This window comes from Stigmatopora argus, chromosome 10 (genome assembly GCF_051989625.1).
Source record: "Stigmatopora argus isolate UIUO_Sarg chromosome 10, RoL_Sarg_1.0, whole genome shotgun sequence".
NCBI classification, from domain to species: domain Eukaryota; kingdom Metazoa; phylum Chordata; class Actinopteri; order Syngnathiformes; family Syngnathidae; genus Stigmatopora; species Stigmatopora argus.
Window position 1 is genome coordinate 16,407,274 of NC_135396.1, and position 18,128 is coordinate 16,425,401.

Consider the following 18,128-nt stretch of genomic DNA (forward strand, 5'->3'; position numbering starts at 1 on the left):
GGCTTCTAAATTAATGTTAACAGGAAATGAAAGGAGCGTCCTTGGAGATGTTACAATTAGCTTAAAGCTTCTAATATCGTATCCTCATGTAAAGCAATGCCGACATTAATGAGGTGACACAAATTGGAGACCAAGGGCATTTGGATAGCGTGAAGGTAATCTCGTTTGCCAATTCAGAATTTTTTTTAAACCTACTTGTCGTAGCTATAAAGGCGCCTACCCTAGTTAAATTCGATCAGTGTATTTGATATTTTTTCCTCTTTCTATTGTACGTGTTGTCGTCTTCATTCGCCGAATTTATTGTGTTTAACCACCACGCAGGGTTCGTATTGGTCCTTGGGTTTTTAAGGCTTGAAAAATGAATTTTGCATAAAGTTCTTGAAAACGCGCGAAAGTGTTAGACACAGTGTTCTTTAGCATCCCTGTCAAAAATATAAATTAGAAAATTAAGGATAATCTAATGAATTAGTTTGTTCTGAAGTTGCTTTCCTTTGATGCTGCACGTCATATCGCCGCTCCTAAGGGTATATACAGTGCAGTCTAGCAGCAAGGACGCGGGATTCACACACTTGAATACAAAGTTACTTTGTATTGGTATATCGGCGCAAATTGGCAAGATGAACGCGATAACATACCCGCACTACACCATTGGCACAAATCTGACAATTGAGTTCACCAAACGATGGACTTAAAGCATTGTTGTTCCTTGTACGCAATGTTCTTGCACCCAGAAGTCGAGTGAGAGGGTGGATGAGTGAATGTGTTGTGACGGGTTGAGCTCCCTTGTTTTATAATTCATTATTATGTTGGTTTTCAATGTGAGAGATTTCTCATTTTTTGAACCACCTTATCTTCACTAGGGTCGTGGGGGTGCTGGAGCCTGTCCCAGCAAACTCCAGAGGCAGGGGGACACCTTGGATTGGTGGCAATTTAGAGTCTCCAATCAGCCTACCATGCATGTCTTTGGAATGTGTGAGGGAAACAGAGTACCCGGAGAAAAAGGGAGAAGATGGAAACTACACACTGGTAGACCGACCTGGATTTGAACCCAGGTCCCCCACTGTGAGGCCGCTGGGCCGCCGTGAGAGATTTTTCAATTGATTAAAAAGAGATGAACTACATCATTGCTCTTGTTGGTGCAGTGAATAATATTTTAATAATTGTATAATTCATTTTCCGTACCGCTTATCCTCTCAAGTGTAGTGAGGGATGCTGGAATTTTATCTCACTCAACTATGGTAGTTTTGAGTTTAAAGTTTTTAAATGCATACATGTGCATTTGCTGTGGTTTATTACTCTATGACGACTCACCCTTTTCTCGCACCAGAAAACAGCCACCAGTAAGTTGTTTTACTGAGTAGGAGAGACGTATTAGCCCTGTCATGAGCTTTACTTCTTTCAGCGAAAACTGAATATTTTGTTGTTGTTGTGAACTACAGTTTGACGCAAACGTACATTGCGATATCATTTAGTGTCACAATTGGCTGTGTGATAGCCATTTTTCAAGTGTCCCTAGCATCCAGAAGCTGCATTTATCCAGGTTTCCTGGGCCATGACTTTTGTGTCTGGGTCCTAAACAGCATATCATCACTACTCCAGCAGCTCTACTTTTGGACACACCTAGTGTGCCACATAATGCTCACTGTTGCCAGAAACACAACTCGTCGAAGGAGTTGCCACCTTTCAAACTAAATTTCTCAAACCTCTGGGATTATAGAACATTTAAGAAGATAATTACGTCATTGTGAGACGGCACCATATTTGATTTATGCCTAATTTGAAAGGGAAAAAATAAAAATAAATATTGAGATAATGTTTGCTAGGCAAAATTGGTTTTGAAAGAGGTTGAATTTGGCCATGAAAATGGTGTATGGACCTTTCACTACTCATTCTCATTCTTTTCATGTTTACCTCCAAAACAATGTTTTCATTTAACGTATAAAATATTTAGTGCTTGTTTTGTTGCATCTTATTTTACCTGCAGTAAACATGAGTGCGCCAGTGGGCATTGGAGACCAGCTCATCCTTGAGGAAGACTTTGACGAAAACTATATACCCAATGACCAAGGTACGCTTTGAGTGAGAATTTTACTAAAATACAAATCCTGTCATGATCCGCAAAACATTAACAATAAATACAATGATGTATTTATTGGTCTTGGTTGACTCTCATCCCACAGTTTGACATTTCATAATGTGATTCTATTATTTTAATTTCCCCCATTTATCAGACATAAGAGTGTATGCAAAGGAGATAGGCATTGATCTTGACAATGAGATGGACCTCATGTGGCTGGCCAGGGAGGGCATTGTTGCTCCTCTTCCACCAGAGTGGAAGCCTTGGTAAGTCAGTGTATGTCTTGTGCTAACATTACTTTTTGTGAGTTTCAATATTGGGGAATGCACAATAATTTATTTAGATATAGAAAGTTAAGATGAAATTCAACCATTTTATACAAGGCTAATATTTACAGGCTTACCCTGGGGCTCCTAAGCCAATTTTACATTTTTGATTGGATTGGATTGGATAACTTTATTCATCCCGTATTTGGGAAAATTCATTGTGACAGTAGCAAGAGGGTGAGAATGCAGATACAGGAAAAGGCATAGTTATAAGTTAGACAGTACACCCGCAAAGGCCGCAGAACAACAAAGCAAAAGCACAAAGTACAAAGCAAATCAAAGTAAATGGGATCATTAGGAATCAGCAAATCAAATCAATAAGACAGAAAAGCAGCAAAAACACAAAACGAGCAAGAGTGGACGGAGCTACCGCCACCGGCTGACACTTGAACGGCACCATCTTGGTTGCGGTAGCAAAAATTCTTGGTTGCGGTAGCAAAAATGGATACAGACTCAAAAAAGACTTTGTAAAGTTAGACAAAAAACTGGAACCACACACAGGAAGTCTTCCACAAGATGGGGAACTTCTGCAGACTGTGATCGAGGTAGAGAACATGCATAGTCAGTCTTCCAAGCCCATCCGCACAGTTCCTCAGCAGTCTGGAACTGAAGACAACAGCAGCAAAGCAGAACCCCTCGACTCCGTTTCCGGCCTGGTAAGCGCCGACAGCTCTTCCATCTTATCCCAAGATGGAATGGTTGGTCAGAAGCATTGCTTCTTCGCCCGGCACTTTTGTCCAGCTCCGAATTTCCAGCGGCATTGAGGTGTTGCTCCTTTTGCTGCGTATTCTAACAGCTAGTCCCATGTGTATGACAGCGTAGGCATGGCTGAATGGTTCCAAAAAGAAGTAGCAGAAAGAAGCCAGGCTAACCGAACAAGGAAAGTTGTAAAAACATTAAAGTAAAAAGTATAAAGTACAAAGTAAAGTAAAAATGAATTTATGAAGACATATTAAAATGTAATTAAAAAAAGATAGAAGGGCTGTAAAACACGAAAAACAAATAAGGTAGTCAGAGTTACTGCCACTGGCTGCCGCGTGAACGGCGCCATCTTGGAAAAAAAGGAGGCATAATCTTGAGCCCGATTCAAATCACTTTTTGAATGCACCATCACAATGTTTTCCTATTCCTGTCTGTACACGAACCTGGTTTAACACATGCTTCCTGTAGCTAGCGGAAGTAAACCAATTTAAGAACAGATGTCAGTACAATCCATTGCATGTCTCACCACTCCAAGACATGTTTGGTGGGAGGCGTGACTCGTAGAATTTAGGTAGGTAGGTTCAAATTAATTAATGGCGGGCATTGAGTCAAACTAATCAAAACACAAATATTTCAAATTTGCCTTATCCTTAACTGTTAAGTAGATTTTATTAATCATACAGTCATGGACAAACAGACAACTTGCTATTCCAATACCTTTGGAGGAGACTGCATATATTCATCCATTCATCTTCCGTACCACGCACCCTTGTAAAGGTTGCGGGGGTTTCTGGAGCGTAGACCTGGGCGATGAAGTGATAATGCTATTTATGATCAATAATTTTTTGTCAACAATAATAATAGAAAATTTCAAAAAATGTAAACTGCGTTTTTACCACCCAAACACTGCAAAGAACAGGTGTGCTGATGCAACGTTATTTATTACTTTTCATAGTGTAAGGAGGGAGTTCTCTTATCTTAATTGCATAACATCTCATCTCAAGATGCAAACTCCACACATGTGGACCGATCTGGATTTGAACCCAGGTACCACCCCCCTGTGAGGCCGACGTGCTAACCACTCAAGCCGCCGGGCCGCCACGCAAAATACAATGATTTGTAAATCATGTTCAAGATTTACCAGAGATGTTATTGTTTACTAACATCGACTTGTTGGATTCTAATGGCGTTTTAACAACAACAACAAAAATACTTGAGCATTCCAATTTGATGGCTCATATTAGAGCTGGGCGATAAAACGACAACGATAATTGTCGTGAAATAATTTCTGTCAATGATATTAAAAACTTCTGATGAAAATTTTAAACTGTGATTACACCACCCGACCAACATTGAGATAGGGAGCGCTATTGCAAGATGAATGCTAGTTCCAGACCAACGCTCAGGAGATGAGGATGATGAGGTAATGCATTTTTAGCATGTTAGCAATAGACGCTAACACGGAGCATGAACGCAAAAGGACAAGAACACCGCCAAAATAAGTGATTATGAGATGTAGGATGACACCGAGCCGACCCACCAAAAGATCCAAGTGAATTCTCCCTGGCGTTTATTTTTTAATGCCTCTGGACTCTGTGGAGGAAGTGGGAGAGCGGAGGATGCTGACCAGGATGATGTCCATCATGGACAGCACCTCCCACCCCCTGCATGAGTCTGTGGAGTCCCTCCGAAGCTCCTTTAGCAATAGACTGCGGCACCCTCATTGCAGGAAGGAGCGCTTCCGCAGATCCTTCCTCCCATCAGCTGTCAGGCTCTTTAACAAAAAAATGGCTGTGTGTTAAGACCTACCGTATGCATGCATGTACATTTATGTGTATGTATGTATGTATGTATGTATGTATGTATGTATGTATGTATGTATGTATGTATGTATGTATGTATGTATGTATGTATGTATGTATGTATGTATGTATGTATGTATGTATGTATGTATGTATGTATGTATGTATGTATGTATGTATGTATGTATGTATGTATGTATGTATGTATGTATGTATGTATGTATGTATGTATGTATGTATGTATGTATGTATGTATGTATGTATGTATGTATGTATGTATGTATGTATGTATGTATGTATGTATGTATGTATGTATGTATGTATGTATGTATGTATGTATGTATGTATGTATGTATGTATGTATGTATGTATGTATGTATGTATGTATGTATGTATGTATGTATGTATGTATGTATGTATGTATGTATGTATGTATGTATGTATGTATGTATGTATGTATGTATGTATGTATGTATGTATGTATGTATGTATGTATGTATGTATGTATGTATGTATGTATGTATGTATGTATGTATGTATGTATGTATGTATGTATGTATGTATGTATGTATGTATGTATGTATGTATGTATGTATGTATGTATGTATGTATGTATGTATGTATGTATGTATGTATGTATGTATGTATGTATGTATGTATGTATGTATGTATGTATGTATGTATGTATGTATGTATGTATGTATGTATGTATGTATGTATGTATGTATGTATGTATGTATGTATGTATGTATGTATGTATGTATGTATGTATGTATGTATGTATGTATGTATGTATGTATGTATGTATGTATGTATGTATGTATGTATGTATGTATGTATGTATGTATGTATGTATGTATGTATGTATGTATGTATGTATGTATGTATGTATGTATGTATGTATGTATGTATGTATGTATGTATGTATGTATGTATGTATGTATGTATGTATGTATGTATGTATGTATGTATGTATGTATGTATGTATGTATGTATGTATGTATGTATGTATGTATGTATGTATGTATGTATGTATGTATGTATGTATGTATGTATGTATGTATGTATGTATGTATGTATGTATGTATGTATGTATGTATGTATGTATGTATGTATGTATGTATGTATGTATGTATGTATGTATGTATGTATGTATGTATGTATGTATGTATGTATGTATGTATGTATGTATGTATGTATGTATGTATGTATGTATGTATGTATGTATGTATGTATGTATGTATGTATGTATGTATGTATGTATGTATGTATGTATGTATGTATGTATGTATGTATGTATGTATGTATGTATGTATGTATGTATGTATGTATGTATGTATGTATGTATGTATGTATGTATGTATGTATGTATGTATGTATGTATGTATGTATGTATGTATGTATGTATGTATGTATGTATGTATGTATGTATGTATGTATGTATGTATGTATGTATGTATGTATGTATGTATGTATGTATGTATGTATGTACGTACTAAGCAACACGCTTATTTAATTATATATTTATTCATGTATTTATTTCTTGACCTACTTATTACCTATCTATTTATGTCTAAAATGCCTTTCCTATTCCTGCATCCTCACCCTCTTGCCACTGGAACAACGAAATTTCCCGAATACGGGATGAATAAAGTTATCCAATCCAATCCAATCCAATCCAATACAGCAGCAGCTTTATTGAAAATGTCCTTAACCCACTGCCCTTATGATATTAAAGTTTTTCCCCATTTTATGTAAATGTTCTGAAAACGTCAAAAATCTACAACTTGTTATCTTGGGTTAAAATGGGTTAAGTTCATCCCTAATATTTTCAAATTTTCTGAACCGCTTTATCATCATTAGGGTCGTGAGGGGTGCTGGAGCCTATCCCAGCTGTCTCTGGGCCAGAGTCCGGGGACACCCTGAATTGGTGGCCAGCTGATCGCAGTGCACAAGGAGACGGAGAACCATGCACACTCACACCCATACCTAGGGGCAATTTAGAGTGTCCAATCAGTCTACTATGCATGCTTTTGGAATGTGGGAGGAAACCGGAGTACCCGGAGGAAACCCACGCAGGACATGCAAACTCCACACAAGTGGATCAACCTGGACTTGAACCCAGGACCCCAGAACTGTGAGGCCGACACGCTAATCACCCGCTCCACCGGGCCGTCCCGTTAAGTTCATCCAACTTTTTTATAATTTTTTATTGTAAAAGGCTGAAAATAGTCTGCTTGCCAATGGTGATGATGTCTTCAGTTGATTATTTTATTTATTTCATATAGCACAGCAAATTTTGGTTTGAAGGCAAATTTATAAAAATAAAGGCTACTGTCAAAATTTCTGCAGGTTTTATTCTTTACTTTTCATAGTGTAAGGATGGAGTTGTCTTATCTTCATGGCACAACAGAACATCAAAAATACTTTTTCAAACCTTCATATTTCATTATTTTCTTATGAAGTAAGATAACATAGTTACTTTCCTACAGTGGTACCTCGACATACGATCGTAATCCGTTCCGAGACTGAGATTGTATGTCGAGCTTTTCGTAACTCGAGCGAACGTTTCCCATTGAAATGAATTGAAAACAAATTAATTCGTTCCAACCCTCTGAAAAAACACCAAAAACAGGATATTGGATTGGAAAAAAATGTTTTATTTCTTCTAATTCGCCATATATTGACAAAGTAATAAATAACGAGTGGTTTAATAGTAATAAAATGTGTTTAATAGATGTAAAATTAGACGCATTTCGCGGAGGGGAGAGACAACGACACACACGGAGGTAGAGGGGGGGGGGGCTGTTCGGGGGACTTTATCCACGGCACTCGTAAACGAACAAACAAATTTAAATTAACTTGGATAAATATATACAAACATACGTTTAATGTAACTTTACACAAAACTGAATTCTAGTTTTGTCTTAATCTTTTGTTACCTTTGTTTTCCGGGTTAGCGGTTTGCCACGCCTCCACCCTCACGTTCGCTATCGATGGACTGTTTGCTGTTATGTTGCCTTCAAATATTTTTACACTTGCCAACGAGAAATAGTCTTTAAAGAACGATCGCGGGAGCTTCTTTCCTTAGAAAGAATAACAGGAAATGCAATAGCTGAGCTTACCCACGTATTGATTGCGGGTAATGAAGTTTTATTCTGAGAAAGGGTGCCATTGCCTATGGGTGTTGTGTGCACGACTATACTTCATTACCCAGAAAGCCCTCTTTTTGCCCGTGCATGCGCGTTGTGCGTTTCCTGGTCGAAACTCGTCTGAATAACTCGTTCAGTCCTCGTAGATATAGTAGTTATACACGAAAGAGATGCGGCAAAAAAAGACAGTGCGCTACAATGATAAACAGCCTCTCATGTCATGGCCACCTGGCTTGGTCGCATCTCGAAATTTTAATCGTATCGCGAGCGAATTATTCGATCGAAATTTTCGTCGTACCACAAGCATGTCGTACCACGAGGTACCACTGTATTTGAATAAAGAGGAAAGTAATTTATTTACTTATTCACCAGAAATTTAAATTTGAAACAAAAATATGTGATATTTATTGTGATAATTATCGATATCGCCTGCTAATTATTTTTATCGTGATAACAATTTTTGTCATATCGCTCAGCTTCAGCTCATATTGTAATTTTTGTGCCATTCTGCATGCAGCCAAGATGTTACAGGACACATCTACTATTACAACTTCTCCACTGGTGAATCAACTTGGGATCACCCCTGCGATGAACACTACCGACGCCTTGTTGTCCAAGAACGTGAACGCATACAGCGGAGCGCAACTGCTGGAAGCTCAGGGCCTAAGAAGAAGAAAGAAAAGAAGAAAACAAAATTTAAAAAGAAAAAGGATTCAGCTAAAAGTGGAGTGAGTTCAGAATTTTTTTAAACTGATTATAGTATACTATAGTATTGGCATTGATGGCTTGGACAGGTCGAGTTTTACTATTTTCATTTATTTTACAAACTTAAAAAAAACAGGAAAAAACAATTTAGCAACATTTTTGGATAATCATCTTTGCTCTATTTTAAAAAGATGACATGCAATTTTTTAACGTAAGAATGCCAACTATTCCGATTTGGCTGCATTTTGTTACAATCAAATTTCTAACTGATCTGTTGTTTTGTCCAGATCCAAAAGGATGCACATTGTTATCTTGGAGCCCTCAACTTCAATGCAATAATGTGAACGGGAGAGTAAATCAGAGACCTCGTATCACATGCTTTGCAATTTTTTTTGTTTGATTTTGGAGATATCAACTTCCTAGATTTCCAACGTATTGTGCCACCTCTTGCGGAACTAAAAAACAACGTATGCAGTTTTCGGCAAGCCTATACAGAAAAATACCCATGAAAAGTGCCATCATTTTTGCTGTTGTACTGTGGGAGTTGGTCTTTTTTGTAAGCCACCGAGAATAGGAGTCATAGAGTCACGAGTAAAGGAGCCAACATTCAGAGAGGAGAGACACTTAAAGGAGCTATAAATGAGAGTTGCACTTGAATTATTCATTAAATTCAACAAACTGGAGTTGTCTTCATCACGAACCAAAGCAATAGCACCAACAAGACCCTGAAATATCATTTGTAAAACCCAGTTATTGTGATACTATAAAAAGTACAGTAATACTTTGAGATATGAGCTTAAGGTGTTACGGGACCAAGCTTGTATGGCAATTTATACTCATATTTTAGATCATTTTTCCCATAGAAAATAACAAAATACAAATTAATCCGTTCCCACCCTCTGAAAAACACCCAAAACAGCATATTACAATGGAAAAACATATTTTTATTTCTTATATTTCACCACCTACACACAAAGTAACAAATTCCTATGTAGTGGTTATGATGTTCAATACAAATATGACATTACTCCGTACAGATTTACCACGGAGTGCGCGGAAGAGAGAGAGAATTACATATATATATACACGCGCACGCACACGCACGCACACGTACACGCACACGTACACGCACACGTACACACACACACACACACACACACACACACACACACACACACACAGGCACTTAAAAATAAGTTTTATTCTTACGTTACAATAAATGAAAACCTTTCTTGTGCAATAACCTAGGCAAAGATGTTAATGTATTCCACCGCAGCTTTCGAGTTGGAACTGAATGCTTCTCTATGCCTCAGAACAGAGTGGATCCCAGTTTGTTTTTAAAATTATCGAACCAGCCACGACTCGCTTTGAAGGGTTGCTTTGGTGTCTTTTTCAGATGCTTGCTTTGCTTTCAAGTCCATGTAGATTCCGCTGTTTTTTTCGCAGATTATCGACTCGATCACGCAATCTCCAGTTAAAAATGCAACCTGTACGGCCCGGTGCTAGTAGATATCATTACGCGAGGGAGATGCGGGGAGGAAGGCAGACTGATACTGTTCTCATAAACTGCCTCTCGCATACATCGAGAACCATCTCGTATGCTCGTATCTCACATTTATCTCGTATCTCAAGGCAAAAATTTGATCGGAATTTTCCTTTATCCACGGCAATAATGCACTCGTAAACGAACAAACAAATTTAAATTAACTTGGATAACTATATACAGACACTCAACGTTCAATGTAACTTCAAACAAAACTAAATTCTAATTTTTTTGTAATCTTTTTTTACCTTACGTAGTTCTACGGGTTGACACCACCTGGCCGCTCCGCCGAAGTCTTCAAAACGAACACATCAAGAGTTGTTTGTTTTTGTCTACCCTTCAAAATATTTCGATAATGTCGCATACAAATGTCATCACAATAGGATAACGCACGACCACTTGCCAACGAGAAATAGTCTTTAAAGAACGATCGCGGGAGCGTCTTTCCTTAGAAAGAATAACAGGAAATCCAATAGTTGAGCTTACCCACGTATTGTGGGTAATGAAGTTTTATTCTGAGAAAGGTTGCCATTGCCTATGGGTGTTGTGTGCACGAGTATACTTCATTACCCAGAAAGCCCTCTTTTAGCCCGCGCGTTGTGCATTTCCTGGTCGTATGAGAAACTCGTCTGAATTAATTGTTCCGTGCTCGTAGATATTGTTATACACGAAAGATACGCAAAAAAGACCTGGCTTGGTCGCATCACGAAATTTTGATCGCATGACGGGCGAATTATTCGATCGAAATTTCCCTCGTAAGACGAGAATTTTGTATGACGAGCGGTCGTATGACGAGGTACCACTGTATTTAAAATGTGTTTTGTCCTTCAAGCATTGTGTTTTCTTTTGGATGAGATGCAAGTGTTTCCTCCCTACAATGTAAAATGTTCTGACCAAACTATCCATCATGTTCCTGAAAGATGAAGCTCTCGCTTGGCATCTCTGGACTAACTTCGTTATTCTTGCTTTGTACCTTGTAGGGAACAACATTGGGATCGTTGCCAGCTCCAATTGGAATCCTGGCTCCCCTTGGAGGATTAGATGCTCGTGTCCTTGTTCCAATTTCAGGATCTGTTTTCTCACGCTCCCTTGGATCTGGAGGACTCGAACCCCTTAAAGTATCTTCGGGGCCACATGGGGTATTTTTTTTGAATTGAATTATGTGCTTGACTTTTAAAACTACTGTGTAGTGAACAAATGTCAAACTCAGGGCTTCGTGTTCAGTGGCCCATTTTTTTCTTACTCATAGCCACATTTCTCATCTAATCTCTCATCTCATTTTCTGAACTGCTTTTCCTCATTAGGGTCTGTGCGGGGTGCTGGAGCCTATCCCAGCTGACTCCAAGCCAAAGGCGGGGGTTACCCTGAATCAGTGGCTAGCCGATCGCAGGGCACTATGAGACGGACAACCATGCACACTCACACACGTACCTAGGGGCAATTTAGAGTGGCCAATCAGCCTACCATCCATGTTTTTGGAATGTGGGAGGAAACCGGAGTACCCGGAGGAAATCCACGCAGGCCCGGGGAGAACATGCAAAGTCCACACAGGTAGATGTGACCTGAATTTGAACCCAGGACCCCAGAGCTGTGAGGCCGACGCGCTAACTACTCGGCCCACCGGGCCGCCATATTTCTCATTTAAAAACATTTTATGTTACCAATTCACCTTTTTATAAAAAAAAAAAAAAAAGACTTTTTCTTGGAGAAAAGGTTAGAAATTGTAATAGTCCTCATTGGCAAACTATGTGAACGATATGGCACAAGACAAATGAGTTGACAGTCTTGGTATAGTGGAAACTTCCAATTTGAAAAATTTGGACAAAATTGAATTTAGTTAAAAATGAATGGAAATTTTCACTTTTAAAAGCAAAAACAAATGGAGCATCCAAGCAATTTGTGTATTTAGTCATCACAAATTGGTGAATACGGTAACGTGTAAATTTATGAACCATAGAACCAGATGTGGAATCTATGTAATATGATGTAAATAAAGCAAAAAAAAAGTCAAAACACTTGAACAAGACTAGGTTTTGTTATTTTGCTATCAACCTAATCTACATACATACTTCACATTGTGGCAACATTGTAGACTGCACAATTAAATAATACATTTTCCGAAGCCCCACTTTTTAGATTTGGTACCATTGGAAAGTCAAATTTCTTCTGTAGTAGATGACAAAAGCTGTTGGGTTTATGTGCTTTTGGTGTTTTGTGTTGGTTTAGTCTTGGATCTTTCCCTGTGTAACTTGTCCCAATTGTCCATTCCTTTCATCTGTTGTTGTGTCTCAACCATCTGTTGCCTTGTTTGTCACACACCTGTTCTCCAAGTCTCGTTAACCCAGGTCTGTTTATTTAAGTCCCCTTTGTTTGTTCATTTTTGTTGTGTCCTTGTCGATGTCCCGTCAGTGTTAGGTGTGCGTCCAAGGTGTGTTTTATTCTCCGGATTTTGGTTCAGTTTTGTATTTTTGGATTCCTTGCTTTTGTTGGCACTTTGTTTTTGGTCTCTTTAATTTAAACCCTTTGAATACCACCGCTCCTGGCCACCCTTTTCCCTGTGATTGGGATCCCCCTGTTGCACACCTGCACCATGTGACAATAACAACTTAATTTTGTTGTGTGAAGTGGTCAAGAGGTTATAAAATATACTCTACAAATGACAATTTTGAACTACTGCTCATTATGTTTAATTTTAATTTTCCTTCTTGTCAGGCTCTCCGTAGCAGCAGTGCAGCAAGTGTTTTGAGCTCTAAGAAGGAAGAAAAAGTCTATCTTACCATGCCTGGCTTTGATGATGAAATCTTAGAAAATGAGGTATAGTACAACTATTAAACTGTACGATACAAACATTTCCACTCAGTGGTTAATGGCATTTAACTCTGAGATTATTAGATGATTATTATTATTTTATTTTATTTTTTTTTTTTAGTCAAGTCAGCGGTCTTCAGACCAGCAACTGATGAACCTCCACCTAGATCTTGATGACCTTGGAGGAGCCATAAAATATGAGGTATAGAGGGAACAGAAAAAGTTGTTTGAAGTCTGTACTTGAGCCTATTGAATGCATTATCCAGAAATAATATCCCTTTGTTAAAAAAAGTGACAGGCTTGAATATTTTTCCCATTTACACCCTACTTCAGGGGTGATGAACAAGTCAGACATGAAGAGCCAAAATTTTAAACTGTGAGATTCAAAGAGCCACACTTTACGTCAGAAGTAGCTTAAAAAATCCAATCTGCAAATTATTTTTTAAATATAATTTATTATTTGTTTTTAATGGGCCCTGAAGAATTTGAGTGTGTTTAAGAGAGAATAAAAATGAGAAAAACTTGAAAAGAGGGAAAGAGCCACAGTATACACAAATTATGATAAGAACCAAAGAGCCGCATTCATTTTGGCCAGGAGCTGCGTGTTTGTCATCCCTGCCCTAGTTTATGAATGACTCATAATCTCTTTCCCAAATGCATGGTTCAGGATAGTGACATCAGTGGTGCAGTCCGAGAAGATGAAAGAACTGAACCAGAAATGCAGGAAATATCTGGTGGCCAGAGCACTGAGCCCCCTTCACGACAGGTACACTAAAAGACAGAACTTGCTATACTGTTGTTTTGTATCTTTTTCCATCACGGGGCTGAATGTCTTAATTCACAACAGGCATTTGATCCATTCATATGTTGCCACTAAGGTAAGGGTTAGTGCGGCGGCCACTTAACCCTTGCAGAGTGAACGGAATGGAATGCAAATTCACTGTGTGAAAATATAGTCCTTTTTAAGAAGAATGCTTTAGTGGAAAGTTTTACCATAGCCCATATTGTTTTCAGTCCAATTCCTTCAGGTGCCATATGAAGGAGAAGATTTTATTTTTTGTCTGCCTTTGCAGGTCCATGTCTGTTGATTGTTATGTCGAACATCAGTGATCTATTTCACCGGATGATGACGTATGGGTTGTATTCATGTGAACATGCATTCATACTGCATAGGGTGCATCGGATGGACAGTTAAATTTTTGTCTCCACATGAATGAGCCCTATTAAACACTGCGTGATAAAACTAGATAGGTGCCATATATCGGCAAACAATGAGAAATTACATTGAGTGAACACAGCCTAATGCATTCCCCAGACTACGCAGTTTTTTAGTCATGCCCGATGATCGCAGTGTCAGATTACACAACATTGTAGGGTTCCGGTGAGTTCTTAAAGTATTGAATTAAAATTCAAATACCGTATTTCACACCTATAAAACGCACCAAGTGATAGGGCGCAGTCTCATTTGCGGGTATATTTTCTGTTTTTTGTCATACACAGGACGCTTTGTTTGAAAAGGCGCTAGCATGACACTAGGCTAGCGTATGTTATGCTGGCTGCTAGCGTATGTCAAGCTAGCCGCTAGCGTGTTTTTTTTTCAAAGACAGCATGAACAAAACTAAGTTTGATAATGCTTTATTGAGGTACAAGCAGGGGGGGCGGATGGCTTTGTTTAGAACCAAAAAACAATTGTTGCGCTATGAAAAACATTATCTTTTGAAAAATGGTTGTTTAACAGATAAAAGATTGAGTTTACATAAATTCAATCATCAATTGTCTATTAGGATCCGACAGTCGTTTCTGGCCACCATAAAAAAAAATCAACTCTCTACGTTACACGGTTTGGACAAACGTAGCGAAATAATCTTAACATACACACCCACACAACAATAAATCACGTTTTATAAGGATTATAGATTAATTTATTATTGTTATTAGCACCTATTTTGTTCAATAGCTCCCAAGCCATTTGACAGATTGACACGAAATTTACAGAAAAGATAGGTAATTACCTTCTGTTTAACGAACACCTTATAGTTTTTCAATAACTCACTCCACTTATTAATTATTATTATTTCATTGTTATTAGAACCTAATATCTTCAATAGCTCCCAAGAAATTTGATATATCGGCACCAAATTTACAGAAAAGATAGGTATTTACCTTCTGTTTATGGAATTCCTTTTGGGTTTCAATAACACATTCCCTTTTATTTATTATTAAATTATTCGCACCTAATATCTTCAATAGCTCAAGAGAAGCAAGCTAACATATTTCTGGTCAGGCATACTCATCGATAATAGTTGTAGTTAACATACACACCCACAATAAATCACGTTTTGTAAGGATTATAGATTAATTTATTATTGTTATTAGCACCTATTTTGTTCAATAGCTCCCAAGCAATTTGACAGATTGACACGAAATTTACAGAAAATATTGGTAATTACCTTCTGTTTAACGAACACATTTTAGTTTTTCAACAACCCACTCCATTTATTAATTATTAATTCATTACTGTTATTTGCACCTAATATCTTCAATAGCTCCCAAGCAATTTGACGTATTGGCACCAGATTTACAGAAATGATAGGTAATTACGTTATGTTTAAGGAACACCTTTTGGGTTTCAATAACACATTCCCTTTTATTTATTATTAAATTATTCGCACCTAATATCTTCAATAGCTCAAGAGAAGCAAGCTAACATATTTCTGGTCAGGCATACTCATCGATAATAGTTGTAGTTAACATACACACCCACACCCACAATAAATCACGTTTTGTAAGGATTATAGATTAATTTATTATTGTTATTAGCACCTATTTTGTATCTATTCGCTGAATAGCATGTACACGCCAATAGATCTGCCGGGAGCGAGCGATATTTTGATATTAATGCTCTCTTACATTGTCAATGCAATTACAAACTCACTCTCTCTCTCATGATTGTAATTTCGAGAGCGTGCGATTACCTGGTTGCTCGCTTTCAACAGTAAACTCTGTCTCTCTCCCTCTCATAAGAGGGAGCGAACCCGGCGACCAAACATTCGTTCTACCAAACGTCCGGGCGACCAAACGTCCAGGCGACCAAACGTCCGGCGACCAAATGTCTTTCGACGAAACGTCCGGTCACGGCGGAACATGGCGCACATGGTCTCAATGTCCCCTGCCTCTTCCCAGTCATAAGAGAAGCTCTGTCGGAGGTAGGAGTTGAATCTCTTTTAACGGGGATTCCATCAGCAGGCCCTCACAAAACGTTTGGGTCTGCCGTGCTGCTAGCATCTTCCCCCATCATCGGAGCCGACTCACCACCAGCTGGTGATCAGTTGACAGCTCCACCCTTCTCTTCACCCGAGTGCCCAAGACATGCTGACGCAAGTCCGATGACACGACTACAAAGTGGTTCATCGAACTGCGGCTGCGAGTGTCCTAGTGCACATGTGGACCCCCTTATGCTTCTTTCATTGTCCACAATCCACGGACAAGTGCAAATGTCCAACAATAGAACAGCACTTGGGTTGTCATCGTGGGGGAGGGGTGTTTCCCAATTTCAACCCTCCAGGTCTAACTGTCATTGCCCACGTGAGCATTGAAGTCCAATAGCAACACGAGGCAGTCTTCAGGAGGTGCACTCTCCCGCATCTCTTCCAAGGGCTCCCCACCCAAAGGCGGAGGGATGCTACATCAAGCTGGAACTTCTCCACCTCACGCACTAGCTCAGGCATCTTCCCAACCAACATCTAAAAATCTAATTTCTCTTGCCCATATTTACATGATATTAAGTGATTCTCACTAAGTTTTTAGCAACAGGACTCGTATGAAACACTAAAGAGTGCTATTTCATTATCTAACTTTCACACCGACCTTATGTCCATGCAGACAGTTCTTACTTTCGGTTCAGGTGATGTAAAAATAAGTAATCTACTACAGTGGTACTTAGAGACCTTCTGAAAAAACACCAAAAACAGGATATTGGATGGAAAAACATTTGTATATGTTCTAATTCGCCATTTATTAACAAAGTAACAAATAACTAGTGGTTTAATAGTACTAAAATGTGATTAATAGTACTAAAATTAGACGGATTTCGTGGAGGGGAGAGAGAGGGACAGAGAGAGGGGAGGGGGGAGACTTTGCACGATAATGCGCTCGTAACATAACATAAACAAATTTAAATGAACTTGGATTACGATGCAAACACTCAAAAATAAATTTAATCTAACTTTACACAAAACTTAATTCTAATTTCGTTTTAAATTTTTATACCTTTCTTCTCCCGGGTTGGCTCTACTTGCCCCGCCTCCACCCTGACTTTCAGATGCAACCTTTTGAGGGTTGTTTGCAAGAAAGGTATCAAAATTTAAAACTAAATTAGAATTAAGTTTAGTGTAAGGTTAGATTAAATTTATTTTTCACTGTATTGTAATCCAAGTTCATTTAAATTTGTTTGTAATGTTACGAGCGCATTGCCGTGCAAAAAGTCTCTTTCTTTCTCTCTGTCCCTCTCTTTCCCCTCCGTGAAATCCGTCAAATTTTAGTACTATTAAACATCATAACCACTAGTTATTTGTTACTCTGTCAATAGATGGCGAATTATAACAAATAAAAATATTTTTCCATTTCAATATCCTGTTTTTTTGTGTTTTTTTCAGAGGGTTGGAACGAATTAATTTGTTTTTAGTTCATTTCAATGGGAAACGTTGATTTGAGATACGAGTAAATCGACATACGAGCTCAGTCCCGGAACGCATTGAGCTCTAGTACCACTGTACTAAATATGATCAATTTACTGTTTTTTATTTTATTTTTTTTTAATATATGGTAAATGTTTCAAAAGTCTACAAGATGAGGGCCAGAGTTTGCTTTTTCCCCACAGATTTAAAAAAAATTACCATACTACTATTACTGCTGCGGCATTTTAAATAATGATGACAAAAATTTCTTTGAGTCACATTTTTAAAATTTGATTATTTTTAGGCATGACTAATTTATTTTCAACCATGGGCTACA

At 38.2% G+C, this 18,128-nt stretch overlaps 1 protein-coding gene across 4 annotated transcripts in view; it reads left to right on the top strand.

Annotated features, from left to right (window-relative positions):
• cep164 (centrosomal protein 164) overlaps positions 1-18,128 on the top strand; it is a 61,361-nt gene continuing 43,233 nt past the window's right edge. For all 4 annotated transcript variants that reach the window (XM_077612026.1, XM_077612028.1, XM_077612027.1 and 1 more), the window contains exons 1-8: positions 1-155; positions 1,985-2,068; positions 2,232-2,343; positions 8,577-8,787; positions 11,288-11,446; positions 13,020-13,121; positions 13,237-13,317; positions 13,783-13,881. In XM_077612026.1, coding sequence (XP_077468152.1) covers positions 1,990-2,068; positions 2,232-2,343; positions 8,577-8,787; positions 11,288-11,446; positions 13,020-13,121; positions 13,237-13,317; positions 13,783-13,881 — 843 coding nt within the window. In that variant the 5' untranslated portion in view covers positions 1-155; positions 1,985-1,989. The remainder of the gene's footprint in view (positions 156-1,984; positions 2,069-2,231; positions 2,344-8,576; positions 8,788-11,287; positions 11,447-13,019; positions 13,122-13,236; positions 13,318-13,782; positions 13,882-18,128) is intronic.